The following is a 17,169-nucleotide window of genomic DNA, read 5'->3' on the forward strand; positions in this document are numbered from 1 at the left end:
AGATTGGGTTTCTCCTTGCCTGCACTTGAGAATGTGAGGCTCACAGGGCAGAGGGTTTGTTTAACTTGCTCTGTATACATTTAGCCCAATGCCAATCCACATGGGGACTGAATAAATGTGACTTGATGATGATTTAATTACTTTGTCCATGCCAGGAATAGAAGCCATGAACTCTTAAATCTGTTCCCCCCATGTTACAGTATGTTTCCATGCTTAGTCTATTATGAGACTGGTTTTCTGCATCAACTTTCACAAAAGAACAAACACAAAGGAAAAGAGAGATTGCAAGAAAATATCAAATTAATAAAATTATCTTCTACTTCATGAGTCCATTATCTTCTACGTCATGAGCCCAAAGATACCTTTAGAACAGTGGTGCACTGTATCAGAAGGTGCCTCATTTAAAATGTAACTGCATACGCTTTACGGATTATTTTGTAAATCTAAAGCAGATAACCAAAACATGTCAATATTCATTCTTAAAGTACTTGTATTCGGTGCATGCACCATTATGGAGAACTTACACTCAGAGCAAAAAGATTTTTAGCAAAGCATATGACCTTCTTCTCACTACAATGACCATCCCCTAATTAGGCAATGCATCTGATAGTCATTAACAGGAATGAGATAATGAATCACTTTCTCTCTTCTTTGTTAATTTGCTGTAACCAAGCGGCTAATGGATGTCAGAGCTGAGTGATTGCACTGATTATAGTGATTTATAGTTGCAACAAAACAATTTAAAACCATTCGGATTATTCATGTTAAAGATGCTTTATGTTTTGTTTACTAAATGTTTTATGTCCCCCTTTCTCCTACCCCTAAAGTACTTTCCCCCTCCTACTCTGCCACTTTTCACAAAAAGACCCCTTCCTGGAAAACTTGAAAGTTGTAGGCTTTTTTATTGTTTTAAACTTAACCATTTCATTTTGTTTATACATACCTATACAGAGAGAGATATATAAAGTTTACCCAGTAAAAACGAAAAGCCTTAGGAGTAGAAAGAAAACTTCAGTGGTGCCTAGTTCAAAAGAAGACAGAAGTAAGAGAAAATAAGACAAACTTCAAGCCACTTACCTTGGGGCTTCCTGTCCCTTCCTCACCCTCCACAGACACATCAGTAGCCAGAATCGCAGCTTTAATGGTATCCAGAGCCCTGAGAATCCAGCTGTGTTGCCGTTTGATTTGCCTCTGTAGCTCCTTCCATTGACTTGCTATCATCCGCAGCATGTCCTTTAGTCCTTCTCCAAAAGGAGGGGAAAGCACAAGTTACGAACTTAACTGCACTTTTACCCATTATTGTTTTTCATTTAGCAAATTAGATGGATATTTCTAACAATAAACATAATTTTAAGCAACCATTACCATCACCTGCCACTCAGAACAGAGGTTGGGGATTTCTGACTTGACAGAAGGCATAAGGACACAAAAATGGGATGACCACGTAGATGCATGGTTTGGAATCGACTTAGATTTAATATATTGACTAAAGAAATGTATATGGAACAAAAAATCACGATACATAAAAATTATTAACACCACAGCTTCACATTCCAAATAAAAGGCCCTGTGTGTATCTGTGTGGAGACTTTATAATGATCAGAAAATGTATGGAAGTAGGTAAAGTTAATTCAACCCGAACTATAGTAAATGGGCCAGATTTAAGACAGCAGTCTTTAGTATTACCACATCAGATTAATGCTGCTCTTTTCTTATTTAGCTGTGGTAAGCTCAAAACAAGTGCCAAACTGTAATTCATCCTGTCTTATGGTCTTTTACTACCAGGATAAGTATAACCAAATGACAAAACTATTTTTTATTTATAATCTGTTCCTCATAAATACATTAATACTGGAGTAAGAATTGGTCTAAGGCCAAAACGCTGCTAATGCAATGACCAGCAAAGAACATGCAAAACGTTCATGTGTGTGAATTGGAAGGGAAATAATCAGGTATCTCTAGACTGCCTGCCCTATATCTGTAATGATATCTATAAGTACCTGAATGCATATGCATTATAACTATATGCACAATTCTCCTTCATTATCTTAATGTTATTTCCAGAGCACCTACATCAAAAAGCATGTCAGTGAAGTTTTCAGAAATGTGATTTCAATTGAAACTCAGGCGAACACCAAGCCCCAAATGAACAGACCATTTGGAGGCAGTATTTCATCTTACAAGTATCACAGCATTGTGTGCAGTATATGAAACATTTATAAATCTTGAAGGTCAATCTGATAATGTAAATATTAATAATACATAAGGAAGTGAATATATGCAGTAATTTACAGCAATGCTTCTTCATTCTTAATAGTCTGGAGACATAAAGACTTGCAATATTTCAGGAGGATTTACCTGCTTTGTGAGATGCAATAAGCTCGAGAAGTTGGAGTCCTTCCTCCTCCACAGCTTCCTTGAGAGCACAATGACTGTCTACATTCAACTTAAAACTCTGCAAAGAAAAATACGAGCATCAAAGTCCGGCAAGGCACTTAAAACATCCTTACAAAATTACTTGCTACTTTTTATCAAGAGCCACACAGTCCAATTTACTCAATAGACAAACTAATTGGCAATACTAAAAGCTATTGATATTTGGGATCTGGGCTCAGAATGTTTCCATTAGGTTAGCAGAGTGCATCTGTTTGGAAACAGCTGACAAATCTAGAAATTCATTAGGTTTTTATGAAAAGTCACATCCCGTGGGCTATATCAAGAGTAGCAGTGTTCTATAAAATATACTGAATTTCTACCAGCACATATGAGCTCATTTCGTCACTTTTTAGAAATGTTACTGATAGCACTATTTATGAAACCATAAAAAAATTGGCAACATAAATTATATTAGCCTTATGTGCACATATATAAATCCATTAATATAGTGGGGTTTGATTCAGCTGTTTCTCAGATATCACACAAACCACAGGATATTGAGGTGGATTCAGGTGCTGTAGTGAGGAGTCCAATGGTTTTCAAATGTTTGAATTTTAAGTTTATTCCTTACAATATGACATTGAGTTATAAATGAATATGTCGAGTACATCAGGGGCATTTTTTGCTCATGATAGTCATCCAAAAGACAAAGACCGTTATGGATGAATTCCAACTCAGAGCCATTTCTTTCAGGAAGCCTTCCCTATGCCTTACACAGAATTAATTACTCCCCTCTCTCGGCTTCCTCTGCCCCTTATACCTGCTTCTATTGTAGAATTTATCATACTGAATTCTGCTTTATTCCTATACTTGCCTACCAAACTATAAGCAAGAAAGAACTACAATTGAAAGAATCGCCAGCTTCACATTTATTTCCAACTCATGTCACATACGAGGTGTTCAATAAATGTTTGCAGGAATAGTGGATATCTGCTGAACTGGATCAATAGGACTCTCTCAAGGGGAAGGTTTCCATTTAAATATTTCAAGAAACACAGATGGTTTTCCAAAGATTTTTCCGTCTCTAGAATGTTATAAGGTGTTCCAAACACAGGAGGTCCAATGGAGAGTAATCATAGTGACCAATCTGTTGAATCAATGGTTAGTCTTCAGGGTGAAAATCCATTCCTCGACTTGACTAATTTGAAAAAGTATGGATTTTGAAAGACTATGTTCCACATTTCGGCTTCTCCGTAATAGGGCTCCAAAGTATACAATATACTTTGCTCTCACTAAACACTCACTGAGCAATGGCTGCATGTACTATACACTGAACTTAGTATTAAGAATATTTGACAGAAATTCAAGATGATAGTCTCAGTTGGAATGTAATTTGGATGAAAGAGGTTAAACAACCATAACTTATGAAATTATTAATTTTTCCATTCTTTCACTCATTCATTCATTCAGAAACCATGTATTATGCCTATTCTGTACACTGGACAGGGTAATAGCAATTTAAGGGGTATAAGGCATGGCCCCTGCACATCAAAGGGCATCCTCCATCACCTTGGATGTTCATTGGTGAGTCTTTTTCTTAGTGGAAAAAAGGGGTCTTTTAAAGCTCAAAAGGAAAAGCACAACAGTCAAAATAAGCTGAAAATGAAGGAGATAGGGACAGGCAGATCAGAACTTGAAGTATAAAGATAAGAATCTTGACTAAAAAAAATGACTCCAAAATGATGAATCATTTCATCTTACTAGAAGCATAAGAAACAGTAAAGTTTCAGCATAATATGGCAGAAAGAGACTTGCTGGTTTCCCCAAGGGTTGTTCACTATTTCTTGTATTGCCCTCTTTCAGCTACAGGTATTTGGTTGAATAAAATAAAGTATGGCAATATATCAGAAGCCTGATGCTTCTGGTCAATCCAAACGATATAATAGCTATTAAAAATTAAATAATTATTATTTATAGCCAAAACACGACTGTAATTTACTTTTTGCCACTGCAGTGGAAATCATCAACTCTGAAGGAATGCCATGCAGATTGAGGTACATGTTTGTGTTTCAGGGAGAAGGGACATGGAAAAGAAAAATACTTGAGATCAACCCTAGAATGCCAACATTGAGGAAGAAATCTATTCTAGAGATTTCCTCATAACTGTAAAATTAGCCTAGTATTCTCTGTTTACTTACAACAGACTAGTGCTGAATAGTTGGTAATCATGAGCTTCCAAAGACGTGCATCAGGCCTATGTCTCAGCAAAAGAGAACCTTAGGACCTGTGGGTAGGTTGGACAATTTGACATAATTGAAGCCAATAGCATAGAATAGATGCAGCTGGATCTGGTTCTGCCTCAAGATGATGTGGAAGCATTTGATTAGGACATTGGAAAAGATGAAGTATTCATTATTAAAAAAAGATAAGCTTTATGCTATAGGAAAGAACCATTTACTGTAACTATTACCCAAATGGTACAATATTGCTTAATTTTCAGGTGCATCCATTGACCATTAATAATATCAAGTAAGGAATTCACAATGGGCCTCTGAGAAGGCAGGCAAGCAGGCACATTAACAACATTGTCAATGAAATTTCTGGCTGCTATAGGATTCTGTAATAAACTCTCCCCATTCTGCCCCCACTTCTTCCCTAGGGAAGGAAGCTTAGGCGAAAGAGTTTTTCTTTTCTTTTCTTTTTTTTTGAACTTGATACCTGGACACATCTCCATTCTTGTGCTACTAACAGGTTTCCTCAGCAATGCCTTATGGTATATAGTCCCTTTGCAACATCCACAGCACTCCCTGAAAATGCAGGGCATTCTCTGCAGATTTAATTTACGGCAACAACATGGCCATAGACAGGCACCACAGACCTACATCATTGATGATTATGTGAAATTCCATAAATACGAGTAATCTGGGACCTGTGAGACACCCCATCTTTTTTGTGTCTTTACAGCAGCATGAAACTGAACATCTAGATGAGAATAACTAAGGAAATGAAAAATACAGTGGCTGAGACAAAGGACTAGATTATCAAAAAGATGATACTTCACAGGTTGACCAATGGGTATTCCTAGCCTCACCAACATCTATAGATATGGGTACATTACTCCTTGTCAGGATCCAAATTCAGGTAAGCACACAGACTGTACTTTAATCATGATCACACCTTACTAAGTAGATAAAAAACTATATCTTATCCTATTCCATTCAAATTTCTGAAGATCCCAGTTTGATGGAAGTATGGAGATCATGTGGATATGAAATGAAACCAAGGAAATGTACACCTTGATGCACAAAACTATGACAAACATGAAGATAGCTACTCATGAGGGATCATAAGAATTGATATGAATCTCCTGGTACAGGAAATAGTGGGAAAGACCATAATCATATTCAGAAGCTTAAAGATCCAAAATGTCTAGGTTTTAGCAGAATCACATCATGAACATAGACTTTCTGCCATCCCCATGGAATACTGTTAGTGTCTGCCAGGTCCACTGAGGTCCAAGAATTTTATAATGTTTGTGAACAGAGAGGCCAAAAAGAGTTACTGCATCTCTCCCGACATAATATATGCTTTTAAAAAAAGCATAAATTAATACAACAGATATTTATTGAGCAGTCTCTGCCAGGCCTATAGACACAAAAATTAACAATACCCAATTCCAGCACACACCGCTTATAGTCTGTTGGGTAAAACAGATCAAAAGCAAGTAGCCTTATATGACCCAGCACAGAATAAATATGTAATTGGGGTTTGATGTATAACAGAGAGTGGCAGGGCCTTAAACTCAACAGTGATATGCATGCCCAATGAGATTTAACTTCTTTTAATTAAAGTATCACGCAGGCCAAGTAAAAATAAGATTGTAGGCTATATTCCGTATGAGTGTGATAGTGCTAGATAGGTGCTGTGGGAGCTCAAGCTGGGAACCAGGTTCTGCAGAGGCTGGCAGGGAGCTTGGGAAGAAAGGATTGATTTGCATGTGGGGCTGGAGACACGCTTTACTGCAGCAGGAATAGAGGAGCCAGAAGCAGCTTGGTATGGCTGGGACAAGGTGGAAGCAGGGGGATGTGGGAGCTGCAGCTACACATGGCATTTAACTCCAAGAGCCATAAGAGTCATGGAAGAAGAGGTCAACAACATGGGAGGGTGACCGGTGGTACAGTTCTGTGTTCTAGAAACATCTTTCTGGCTTTTATACAGAGTTGACTTTAGAAGGGCAGACAAGGAGGCCATTTAGGAGGCTGCTATGGTAATGGAGGCCAGATGTTTCTGTATGCTCATATTTTTTTTAAATTAAAAAAAGGTATGTTTTTTCTTCTAAATGAATGGAAGAAGGAAAAATGGAGAAAATCTTCTGTCTTTTTAAGTTTTTCTCAGTGCGTGAGAACAGCATGTGTCAGATTTTAGTTCTTTGGCTGTTCTGATGATAAATACCAGAGGTTTATTAGTCAGGAGTCTCCAAATGTGAAAGACATATTGAACTGATGAACTTTTACTCCCACTGTCATTTTAAAGAGATGCTATATATGCTGATGAATAAGACACTTGATGACACATTTTCTTCACACAAAAGATTTTTACTACCCTAAGAAAATGAAAACTTGCTTTTTCACAAGGGCAGGAGGAGGAACGTGTGTTCAGTCAGAAAAGCAGAGGCTTGAAAAGTCACCTGCTATCTGCCTTAGGCCGTCTCCACCCGGGCTCCATCTGAGCTGTGCCCAGCACCATCCTGCATTCCCAGAGGGGCTCTTGGTGGGGAAGAAAGTCATGATCCTCTGTGCACAGCCTGGCAGTTTCTCTCCTGCTCTGCCCAATGCCATCCATAGAGGATGGTCAGATGGTCCTCAAAATATAAAATATACCTTCCAAATGCCACATGTGCCAAAAATGGAAAGATTTTCATGAGTAAATATTTTTGTTTAAGAACCTCCAAAAAATTTGATAAGACATTATACAGCCATTAAAATGAAGACTACGAAATCACATGAAAAATAGGGAGAACACATTACAAGCCAAAAAATGAAAGTTCAAATTGTATCCATGATTAAACTGTAACTATGTAAATGGATAGTCCCAGTGTGTAGAAAAAGACTATAGGGAAATGCAACAAAATGTTTAACACCACTTGTGCAGGGTAGGACTTAGAGTTAACGTAGCCTGGTCTTATGGAATGAATTCTCAGGGCTTTAGCTTTCTGAAACACAAAATGACAAGTAATACTATCTAACTTCCAAGTTGTAAGAATTAGAGACAATGATTGTAAAGCATTGAAGCAGTGCTTGGCAATGCTAAATGCTTGGGGCTAAAGAAAACTCATTATAGACTTTTTAAATTCATTTTCTCTATTTTCCAACTGTTCTGTGTAGCAAGTGGTACTTTGTGGCACTTACTGTTGAGGCTCTCTGAACTCCTCAAGTACAGATACCAGGTTCTCTTTGCTTTTGGGCCACCACCCAGCACAGGGGGGCACCCAAACACAGATGCTGCTCTCTGAGAGTCCAGAGAGCAGGGGACTGAGAGACCAGTGATCTGAGTCTTCCTTTTGTGTGCCCTTGGACAAGTCATCTAACCCTTCTGGGTTTCTGTTTCTTTATCTACAATCCAGGCATTTGGACTCAATATTTTCCATTTCTTGGACACTTCGATTTTATCTTTAAGCCACACAGTTAAGCACAGGTGGCTCAGGAGAATTTTTATTCTAAAGCAGAAAATTTTCAAAGCAGGAAAAATCCCAAAGGCCGTCTAACTATTCATCTACCCTAGGGCAGCTCTGTCCCTCCACATCCCAGGCAGATGTGTTCATTCTATTTTTAACTATCTCCAGGGAAGTTTCTTCTAACTTCTCATCCTGAGTCCGCAACGTTTCTTCTCAGGAATTTGAGAGCTCTGTGAATAGGAGCACAAGCTTCCCTCAGCTTCGGATTCTTTTGCCAAGTCATCTCTCCAGCGTAGGAGTTGGAGATCAGAAACACTGTGAGGATATGCCAACAAAATCCACACGTCCAGTCAATCACCAAGCCCTGACAATTTATTTCTCTATCCTCACCTCTCTGTATCGACTAACACTGCCTTAGATTCAGGCCCTCATCATCATCCCTTGCCAGGCTGACTTCAACAGCCTCCAGTCATGACCCCCTCAAAACTACATTTTTTTCTTTATTTGTGGCATGCCTATGAAGGTGCAGGCAATCATCCTAAGCTTGAGGGATGTGGCTGTGAGCAAGATAAATATAGTTCCTGGCCTCATAGAGCTCACAGTCTAGCGGCGGGGACAGGAGGTGGGGAATGCGTATCTTAAAAACAGGAGGCTGCAGTTGATTATATCAAGGGGACTAATGACATGGTGTGGGTGCTGGGGACAAGCATGGGCTCTGGAGCTGGACAAGTCTGGGTTCAAATCCTGGCTCCTCCATCACCCCCTGTGTAGCTCGGGGCAATCTCTTAGTACTCAGTTTCTTCAAAGGTAAAAAGGGGGATATGTCAGTGCCTATCTCATGGGGTTGCTGTGAGGATGAAATGCCTTGATACCTGTAGAACAGAGCCTGGCATATTGTAATAGCTCAATAAAAACATTTTATTACACAGAATGTTCTGTCTACAAAACAACTCTTGTTAAATGCCTCTGATGTCTTCCCCAGGTTGCAGGATAAGGTCCAGCCTCCGGCATGACCTACAGAGTCTCTGGGATCCCACTCAAGGCTGCCTCTTGGGTCCCAGGTCTGCCTTGAAATGTACCAGCTCACATCAGTCATCTTGGTCCTCTAAGATTCTGCTCTTGCTTGCACCTCTGCCTGAAAAGTCCTTTTTCCTCTCCCCTGGCTCGGCCCTGCTCATCCTTTAAAATTCATCCCAGGTATCACCCTTGCTAGCAAGTTTTCCCTGACCATCTTCCAGCCTCCTGGTTTCCCCTCCTCAGCATCCACAGTGACTGCAGAGCTCGAACCTCTACTTACTACACTGTTGTATAACTACTGATGATGGGTCTGCTTCCCACCCATGAGTTGAAAGTAGAACTTCACTCTTCATTTGTGCTTGTATCTTCAATGCCTAGGACAGTGCCTGGCACACAGCACACACCTAATAAATGTTCAAGGAGCAAATGAATGAAGATTCGTACCAAAAACCTTCCACGAAGCTTTCAAAATGCTGCCTATAGTATTTTGGGCTATATTGGTGCAATCACTCTTCACTTGGAGGTGGTTGATAAATGTCCCCAAATTTTACTCATTGAACGCCATGTAAATGAGCTGTCATGTTCCTTCGCTTACCGAATTACTTGCCAATTACACTTAGATGATCCCGGTGTAATTGCCATGTAAACTGTACCCTGGCTGAGATAACCCAAATCATCAATTTAACTTTACCCTCTCATCATATGGTACTTACCACATAATTAAATAAATGGTCAGCCACCACCACAATTATATATCTCCCCAACAAAATGAAGTGGCTACATTTGTCATTGATTTATTGGTTACGACAATATGCAACACACCACCACGTATAATATCAGAAGCTTTAAAAAATTGAAAGCACTATGTACTCTTGAGAAAGATGTTCCAAGTTCATGAACAAAAAGATAAGCATTATAAAAACACTGTTTTCCTTTTTTTAAAAAAGGCACTAAGATGTAAAGACAAAAACCCTTGTTCTTCCTGAGGAAACATTTTTTTTCCTGAAACCGCAGATAATAAAAACATTTCCAAGCATTCGAAAGTGAATTTAGCTCCTCAACCAAATCACAATTTCTTTCAAACAAGCAGCTGCATTTTTTGGGGGAAGGTAAATATATTTTACTAAGGCTGGCATTCTTTTTTTGATAGACTTGCTAATATCTTATTCAAGGATTAGATAGATGGGAGAGATCCTGAATGTTGATGGTGCCTCTTAGTGACCAAATTTTCATTTGCTTTTCTGCATGCTACCTCCACACCTGGCACAGGTAATCACATTGACTTCCTAGCATGGCCACATTAGGCCAAATGGATTTGCAGAGGTTCTGTCTAAAGGGACCATGTCACTTCCAGAACACACTGCTCTGAGGCCCTAATTGAAAAAGAGGTCAATGCTGGCCCAAATAGCTCTCTACCTCCTGTGGTGGAATAATTGATGTGCAGCAGCCCCTACAGATGTGGAGTCACCAAGGTGATGGATGGATATAAGTATATTATTCACACGTACATCTGTTAATATACAGGTCCCAGTGCAAACATCAAGACCTAAGAATATTATGTGGATTTAGGACAATCCCTGAAGGACTCCAGTTTCATTAAAAATTTGTTTGGCAGCCTGGGGAAGATCTATTCCAACTCCCAGATGCTTCATGCATTTGAGAGGGGGAACCAAATTGCTTTAAAAATAAATTTAATAAATTTCGTAATGTCAAGTCATTAACATCCTGTGTAGTCATACAGTCTTCATCTTTTGAAATAGTAATGTTAACCTGTGGAATTTTAACCTTTCTAATATCTGAGTTAACATTTTATTTTCCTTGTGTTTTTTGCCAAAGGGGATGAATTACACCCTGAAAGCAGAAGAAACTATCCTATTTTTTCCCTCTATAGGTGTTTTTCTTGTCACAAATATACCAGACAATACCCAGAAAGCTCTGTGACCAGAGTGCCTCTATAGGTGTTTTTTTTTTTTTTTCCCTCTATAGGTGTTTTTCTTGTCACAAATATACCAGACAATACCCAGAAAGCTCTGTGACCAGAGTGCATTTTAATTTGGAAACTGTAGAGGAAATAATTTACCTTGCAGACATTCTCAGTTATTGTTTGATGATTTATAATATTAGCTATAATTTGCTGCTGTAATGGTTGTAACACTGTTTTTACAAGTGCTCATTTATTCATTTAACAGATTTGTTTAGTACTTACTATGCATGTGCAGGGCAGGGTGTCAGAGCAGACACCAAAAAGACACAAGCAGTCCCTCAAGGAGGTGACAGTCACAGGTGAATCATTAGGGCAGGGTAGGTGGGGAGTGATTCAACCTCTCTAGGAACACCCGAGATTCTCACACCACCTGTTCTCAGGGTCTCTGAGGGGTGCGCACAACTCCCTCAAAATGAACAAAGCATCCTCACTTACAACAGGTTTATGCGATCTTCACAACAACCTTCAGTAGATACGACAGGCATTTTTCTGGCTAGAGTAAAGATCTGTTTCAGGCCTGAAACTTTTATCTTAATATAATTTGTGCCAGGTGAATTGCTTCAAGATTCCAAAATTCCATGTAACACAGTAGATAAGTAAGATCTGCACATGGGTCTATACAGGGAGACATATAGTGGGTGACAGCATCCTGGCTCAAGTGAGTTAGGTCACACACTGGCTCTTGTCCATACATGGTGTCCTTCGATCGTGCATAAACCCTATAGTACAAGGCAGTCTGCAAACTGTCTCTTCAGTGCTTAGCATGCCACCGCCCTAAATAGCAAGTGCTCAATAAATCCAGTATTTCTCTGTCATTCTACTTTAAAACAGTCATCACATTCTAAAGAAAAAGAATAAAGTAATAAATCGGTAAAATGTCTGGGTGACAGCAATGTTTATCTTTTTAAAATTATTTTATTTAATTTATTTCTTTATACAGCAGGTTCTTATTAGTTATCCATTTTATGCATATTAGTGTATACATGTCAATCCCAATCTCCCAATTCATCACACCACCACCACTTTCCCCCCACCCCGGTGTCCATACGTTTGTCCTCTACATCGGTGTCTCTATTTCTGCCCTGCAAACTGGTTCATCTGTACCATTTTTCTAGGCTCCACATATGTGCGTTAATATACGATATTTGTATTTCTCTTTCTGACTTACTTCACTCCGTACGACAGTCGCTAGATCTATCCACGTCTCTACAAATGACCCAATTTTGTTCCTTTTTATGGCTACGTAATATTCAATTGTATGTATGAAGCACATCTTCTTTATCCACTTGTCTGTCGATGGGCATTTAGGTTGCTTCCATGACCTGGCTACTATAAATAGTGCTGCAATGAATATTGGGGTGAATGCATCTTTTTGAATTATGGTTTTCTCAGGGTATATGCCCAGGAGTGGGATTGCTGGGTTATAAGGTAAATCTATTTTTAGTTTTTTAAGGAACCTCCACACTGTTCTCCATGGTGGTTGTATCAATTTACATTCCCACCAACAGTGCAAGAGGGTTCCCTTTACTGCATACTCTCTCCAGCATTTGCTGTTTGTAGATTTTCTGATGATGCCCATCCTAACTGGTGTGAGCTGATACCTCACTGTAGTTTTGATTAGCATTTCTCTAATAATTAGTGATGTTGAGCACGTTTTCATGTGCTTCTTGGCTACCTGTATGTCTTCTTTGAAGAAATGTCTACTTATGTCTTCTGCCCATTTTTTCATTGGGTTGTTTGTTTTTTTAATATTGAGCTGCATGAGCTGTTTATATATTTTGGAGATTAAACCTTTGTCAGTTGATACATTTGCAAATATTTTCTCACATTCTGAGGGTTGTCCTTTTGTCTTGTTTGTAGTTTCCTTTGCTTTGCAAAAGCTTTTAAGTTTCATTAGGTCTCATTGGTTTATTTTTGTTTTTATTCCCATTACTCTAGGAGGTGGACTGAAAAAGATCTTGCTGTGATTTATGTCAAAGAGTGTTCTTACTGTGTTTTCCCCTAAGTGTTTTATAGTGTCCGGTCTTACATTTAGGTCCTGAATCCATTTTGAGTTTACTTTTGTGTATGGTGTTAGGGAGTGTTCTAATTTCATTCTTTTACATGTAGCTGTCCAGGTTTCCCAGCACCACTTATTGAGGAGACTGTCTTTTCTCCATTGTATATCCTTGCCTCCTTTGTCACAGATTAGGTGACCATAGGTGCGTGGGTTTATATCTGGACTTTCTATCCTGTTCCATTGATCTATATTTCTGTTTTTGTACCAGTACCATATTGTCTTGATTACTGTAGCTTTGTAGTATAGTCTGAAGTCAGGGAGTCTGATTCCTCCAGCTCCGTTTTTTTTTCCCTAAAGACAGCTTTGGCTATTCAGGGTCTTTTGTGTCTCCATACAAATTTTAAGATTTTTTGTTCTAGTTCTGTGAAAAATGCCATTGGTAATTTGATAGGGATTGCATTGAATCTGTAGACTGCTTTGGGTAATACAGTCATTTTCACAATATTGATTCTTCCAATCCAAGAACATGGCATACCTCTCCATCTGTTTCTATCATCTTTAATTTCTTTCACCAGTGTCTTATAGTTTTTTGCATACAGGTCTTTTGTCTCCTTAAGTAGGTTTATTCCTAGGTATTTTATTCTTTTTGTTGCAACAGTAAATGGCAGTGTTTCCTTAATTTCTCTTTCAGATTTTTCATCATTAGCGTATAGGAATGCAAGAGATTTCTGTGCGTTAATTTTGTATCCTGCTAGTTCACCAAATTCATTGATTAGCTCTAGTAGTTTTCTGGTAGCATCTTTAGGATTCTCTATGTATAGTATCATGTCATCTGCAAACAGTGGCAGTTTTACTTCTTCTTTTCCAATTTGTATACTTTTATTTCTTTTTCTTCTCTGATTGCTGTGGCTAGGACTTCCAAAACTATGTTGCATAACAGTGGTGAGAGTAGACATCCTTCTCTTATTCCTGATCTTAGAGGAAATGGTTTCAGTTTTTCACCATTGAGAATGATGTTTGCTGTGAGTTTGTTGTATATGGCCTTTATTAGGTTGAGGGAGGTTCTCTGTATGCCCACTTTCTGGAGCGTTTTAATCATAAATGGGTGTTGAATTTTGTCAAAAGGTCTTTCTGCATCTATTGAGATGATCAAATTGTTAATATGGTTTATCACATTAAGTGAACTGTGTATATTGAAGAATCCTTGCATCCCTAGGATAAATCCCACTTGATCATGGTGTATGATTCTTTTCATGTGTTATTGGATTCTGTTTCCTGCTATTTTGTTGAGGACTTTTGCATCTATATTCATCAGTGATATTGGTCTTTAATTTTCTTTTTTTGTAGTATCTTTGTCTGGTTTTGGTATCAGGGTGATGGTGGCCTCATAGAATAAGTTTGGGAGTGTTCCTTCCCCTACAATTTTTTGGAAGAGTTTGAGAAGGATGGGTGTTAGCTCTTCTCTAAATGTTTGATAGAATTCACCTGTGAAGCCATCTGGTCCTGGACTTTTGTTTGTTGGAAGATTTTTAATCACAGTTTCCATTTCATTACTTGTGGTTGGTCTGTTCATATTTTCTGTTTCTTCCTGGTTCAGTCTTGGAAGGTTCCCCCTTTCTAACAATTTGTCCATTTCTTCCAGGTTTTCCATTTTATTGGCATAGAGTTGCTTGTAGTAGTCTCTTAGGATGTTTTGTATTTCTGCTGTGTCTGTTGTAACGTCTCCTTTTTCATTCCTAATTTTATTGATTTGAGTCCTCTCCCTCTTTTTCTTGATGACTCTGGCTAATGGTTTATCAATTTTGTTTATCTTCTCAAAGAACCAGCTTTTTGTTTTATTGTTCTTTGCTATTGTTTTCTTTGTTTCTATTTCATTTATTTCTGCTCTGATCTTTATGATTTCTTTCCTTCTACTAACTTTGCTTTAGTTTGTTCTTCTTTCTCTAGTTCCTTTAGGTGTAAGGTTAGATTGTTTATTTGAGATTTTTCTTGTTTCTTGAGGTAGGCTTGTATTGCTATAAGCTTCCCTCTTAGAACTGCTTTTGCTGCTTCCCATAGGTTTTGGATCGTCATGTTTTGTCATTTGTCTCTAGACATTTTTTTATTTCCTCTTTGATTTCTTCAGCAATCTCTTGGTTATGTAATAACATATTGTTTAGCCTCCATGTGTTTGTGTTTTTTACGTTTTTTTTTCCCTGTAATTGATTTCTAATCTCATAGTGTTGTGGTCAGAAAAGATGCTTGATATGATTTCAACTTTCTTAAATTTACTAGGGCTTGATTTGTGACCCAAGATGTGATCTATCCTGGAGAATGTTCTGTTTGCACTTGAGAAGAAAGATTAATCTTCTGTTTTTAGATGGAATGCCCTATAAATATCAATAAAGTTCATCTTGTTTAATGTGTCATTTAAAGCTTGTGCTTCGTTATTAATTTTCTGTCTGGATGATCTGTCCATTGGTGTAAGTGAGCTGTTAAAGTCCTCCACTGTTATTGTGTTACTGTCGATTTCCTCTCTTATAGCTGTTAGCAGTTGCCTTATGTATTGAGGTATTCCTATGTTGGGTGCATATATAATTGTTATATCTTCTTCTTAGATTTATCCCTTGATCATTATGTAGTGTCCTTCCTTGTCTCTTGTAACATTCTTTATTTTAAAGTCTGTTTTATCTAATATGAGTAATGCTACTCCAGCTTTCCCTTGATTTCCATTTGCATGGAATAACTTTTTCCATCCCCTCACTTTCAGTCTGTATGTGTCCCTAGGTCCCTTGTAGACAGCATATATATGGGTCTTGTTTTTGTATCCATTCAGCGAGCCTGTGTCTTTTGGTTGGAGCATTTAATCCATTCATGTTTAAGGTAATTATCAATATGTATGTTCCTATTACCATTTTCTTACTTGTTTTGGGTTTGTTTTTGTAGGTCCTTTTCTTTTTTTTGTGTTTCCCACTTAGAGAAGTTCCTTTAGCATTTGTTGTAGAGTTGGTTTGGTGTTGCTGAAATCTCTTAGCTTTTGCTTGTCTGTAAAACTTTTGATTTCTCCGTCGAATCTCAATGAGATCCTTGCCGGGTAGAGTAATCTTGGTTGCAGGTTCTTCCCTTTCTTCACTTCAAATATATCATGCCTCTCTCTTCTGGCTTGTAGAGTTTCTGCTGAGAAATCAGCTGTTAACCTTATGGGAGTTCCCTTGTATGTTATTCGTCGTTTTACCCTTGTTGCTTTCATTAATTTTTCTTTGTCTTTAATTTTTGTCAATTTGATTACTATGTGTCTCGGTATGTTTCTCCTTGGATTTATCCTGCCTGGGACTCTTTGTGCTTCCTGGACTTGGGTGGCTATTTCCCTTCCCTTGTTTGGGAAGTTTTCAACTATAATCTCTTCAAATATTTTCTTGGGTCCTTTCTCTCTCTCTTCTCCTTCTGGGACCCCTATTGTGCGAATGTTGTTGCATTTATTTTTGCCCCAGAAGTCTCTTAGGCTGTCTTAATTTCTTTTCATTCTTTTTTCTTTATTCTGTTTTGTGGCAGTGAATTCCACCATTCTGTCTTCCAGGTCACTTATCCGTTCTTCTGCCTCAGTTTTTCTGCTATTAATTCCTTCTACTGTATTTTTCATTTCAGTTAATGTACTGTTCATCTCTGTTTGTTTGCTCTTTAATTCTTCTAGGGTTTCTTTTTTAATTCTTCTAGGTCTGTGTTAAACATTTCTTGCATCCTCTCGATCTTTGCCTCTATTCTTTTTCCAAGGTGCTGGATCATTTTCACTATCATTATTCTGAATTCTTTTTCTGGAAGGTTTCCTATCTCCACTTCATTTAGTTGTTTTTCTGGGGTTTTATCTTGTTCCTTCATCTGGTACATAGCCCTCTGCCTTTTCATCTTGTCTATCTTTCTGTGAATGTGGTTTTTGTTCCACAGGTTGCCGGATTGTAGTTCTTGCTTCTGCTGTCTGCCCTCTTGTGGATGAGGCTATCTATCTAAGAGGCTTGTGCAAGTTTCCTGATGGAAGGGACTGGTGGTGGGTAGAGCTGGGTGTTGCTCTGGTGGGCAGAGTTCAGTAAAACTTTAATCTGCTTCTCTGCTGATGGGTGGGGCTGGGTTCCCTCCATGTTAGTT

The 17,169-nt window shown here is 38.4% G+C and overlaps 1 protein-coding gene across 1 annotated transcript in view; it reads right to left on the minus strand.

The window, feature by feature from the left end:
• Positions 1–17,169, minus strand: part of AKAP6 (A-kinase anchoring protein 6) — a gene marked incomplete at its 3' end in the record, with an annotated part of 361,949 nt that overhangs the window by 212,799 nt on the left and 131,981 nt on the right. Inside the window, exons 5-6 of the mRNA XM_082853308.1 lie at positions 2,359–2,455; positions 1,078–1,241 (exon numbers count right to left, since the gene is read on the minus strand). Coding sequence (XP_082709434.1) covers positions 1,078–1,241; positions 2,359–2,455 — 261 coding nt within the window. The remainder of the gene's footprint in view (positions 1–1,077; positions 1,242–2,358; positions 2,456–17,169) is intronic.

Source organism: Leucopleurus acutus, assembly GCF_964270905.1.
Source record: "Leucopleurus acutus genome assembly, chromosome: 1".
Classification (NCBI taxonomy): domain Eukaryota; kingdom Metazoa; phylum Chordata; class Mammalia; order Artiodactyla; family Delphinidae; genus Leucopleurus; species Leucopleurus acutus.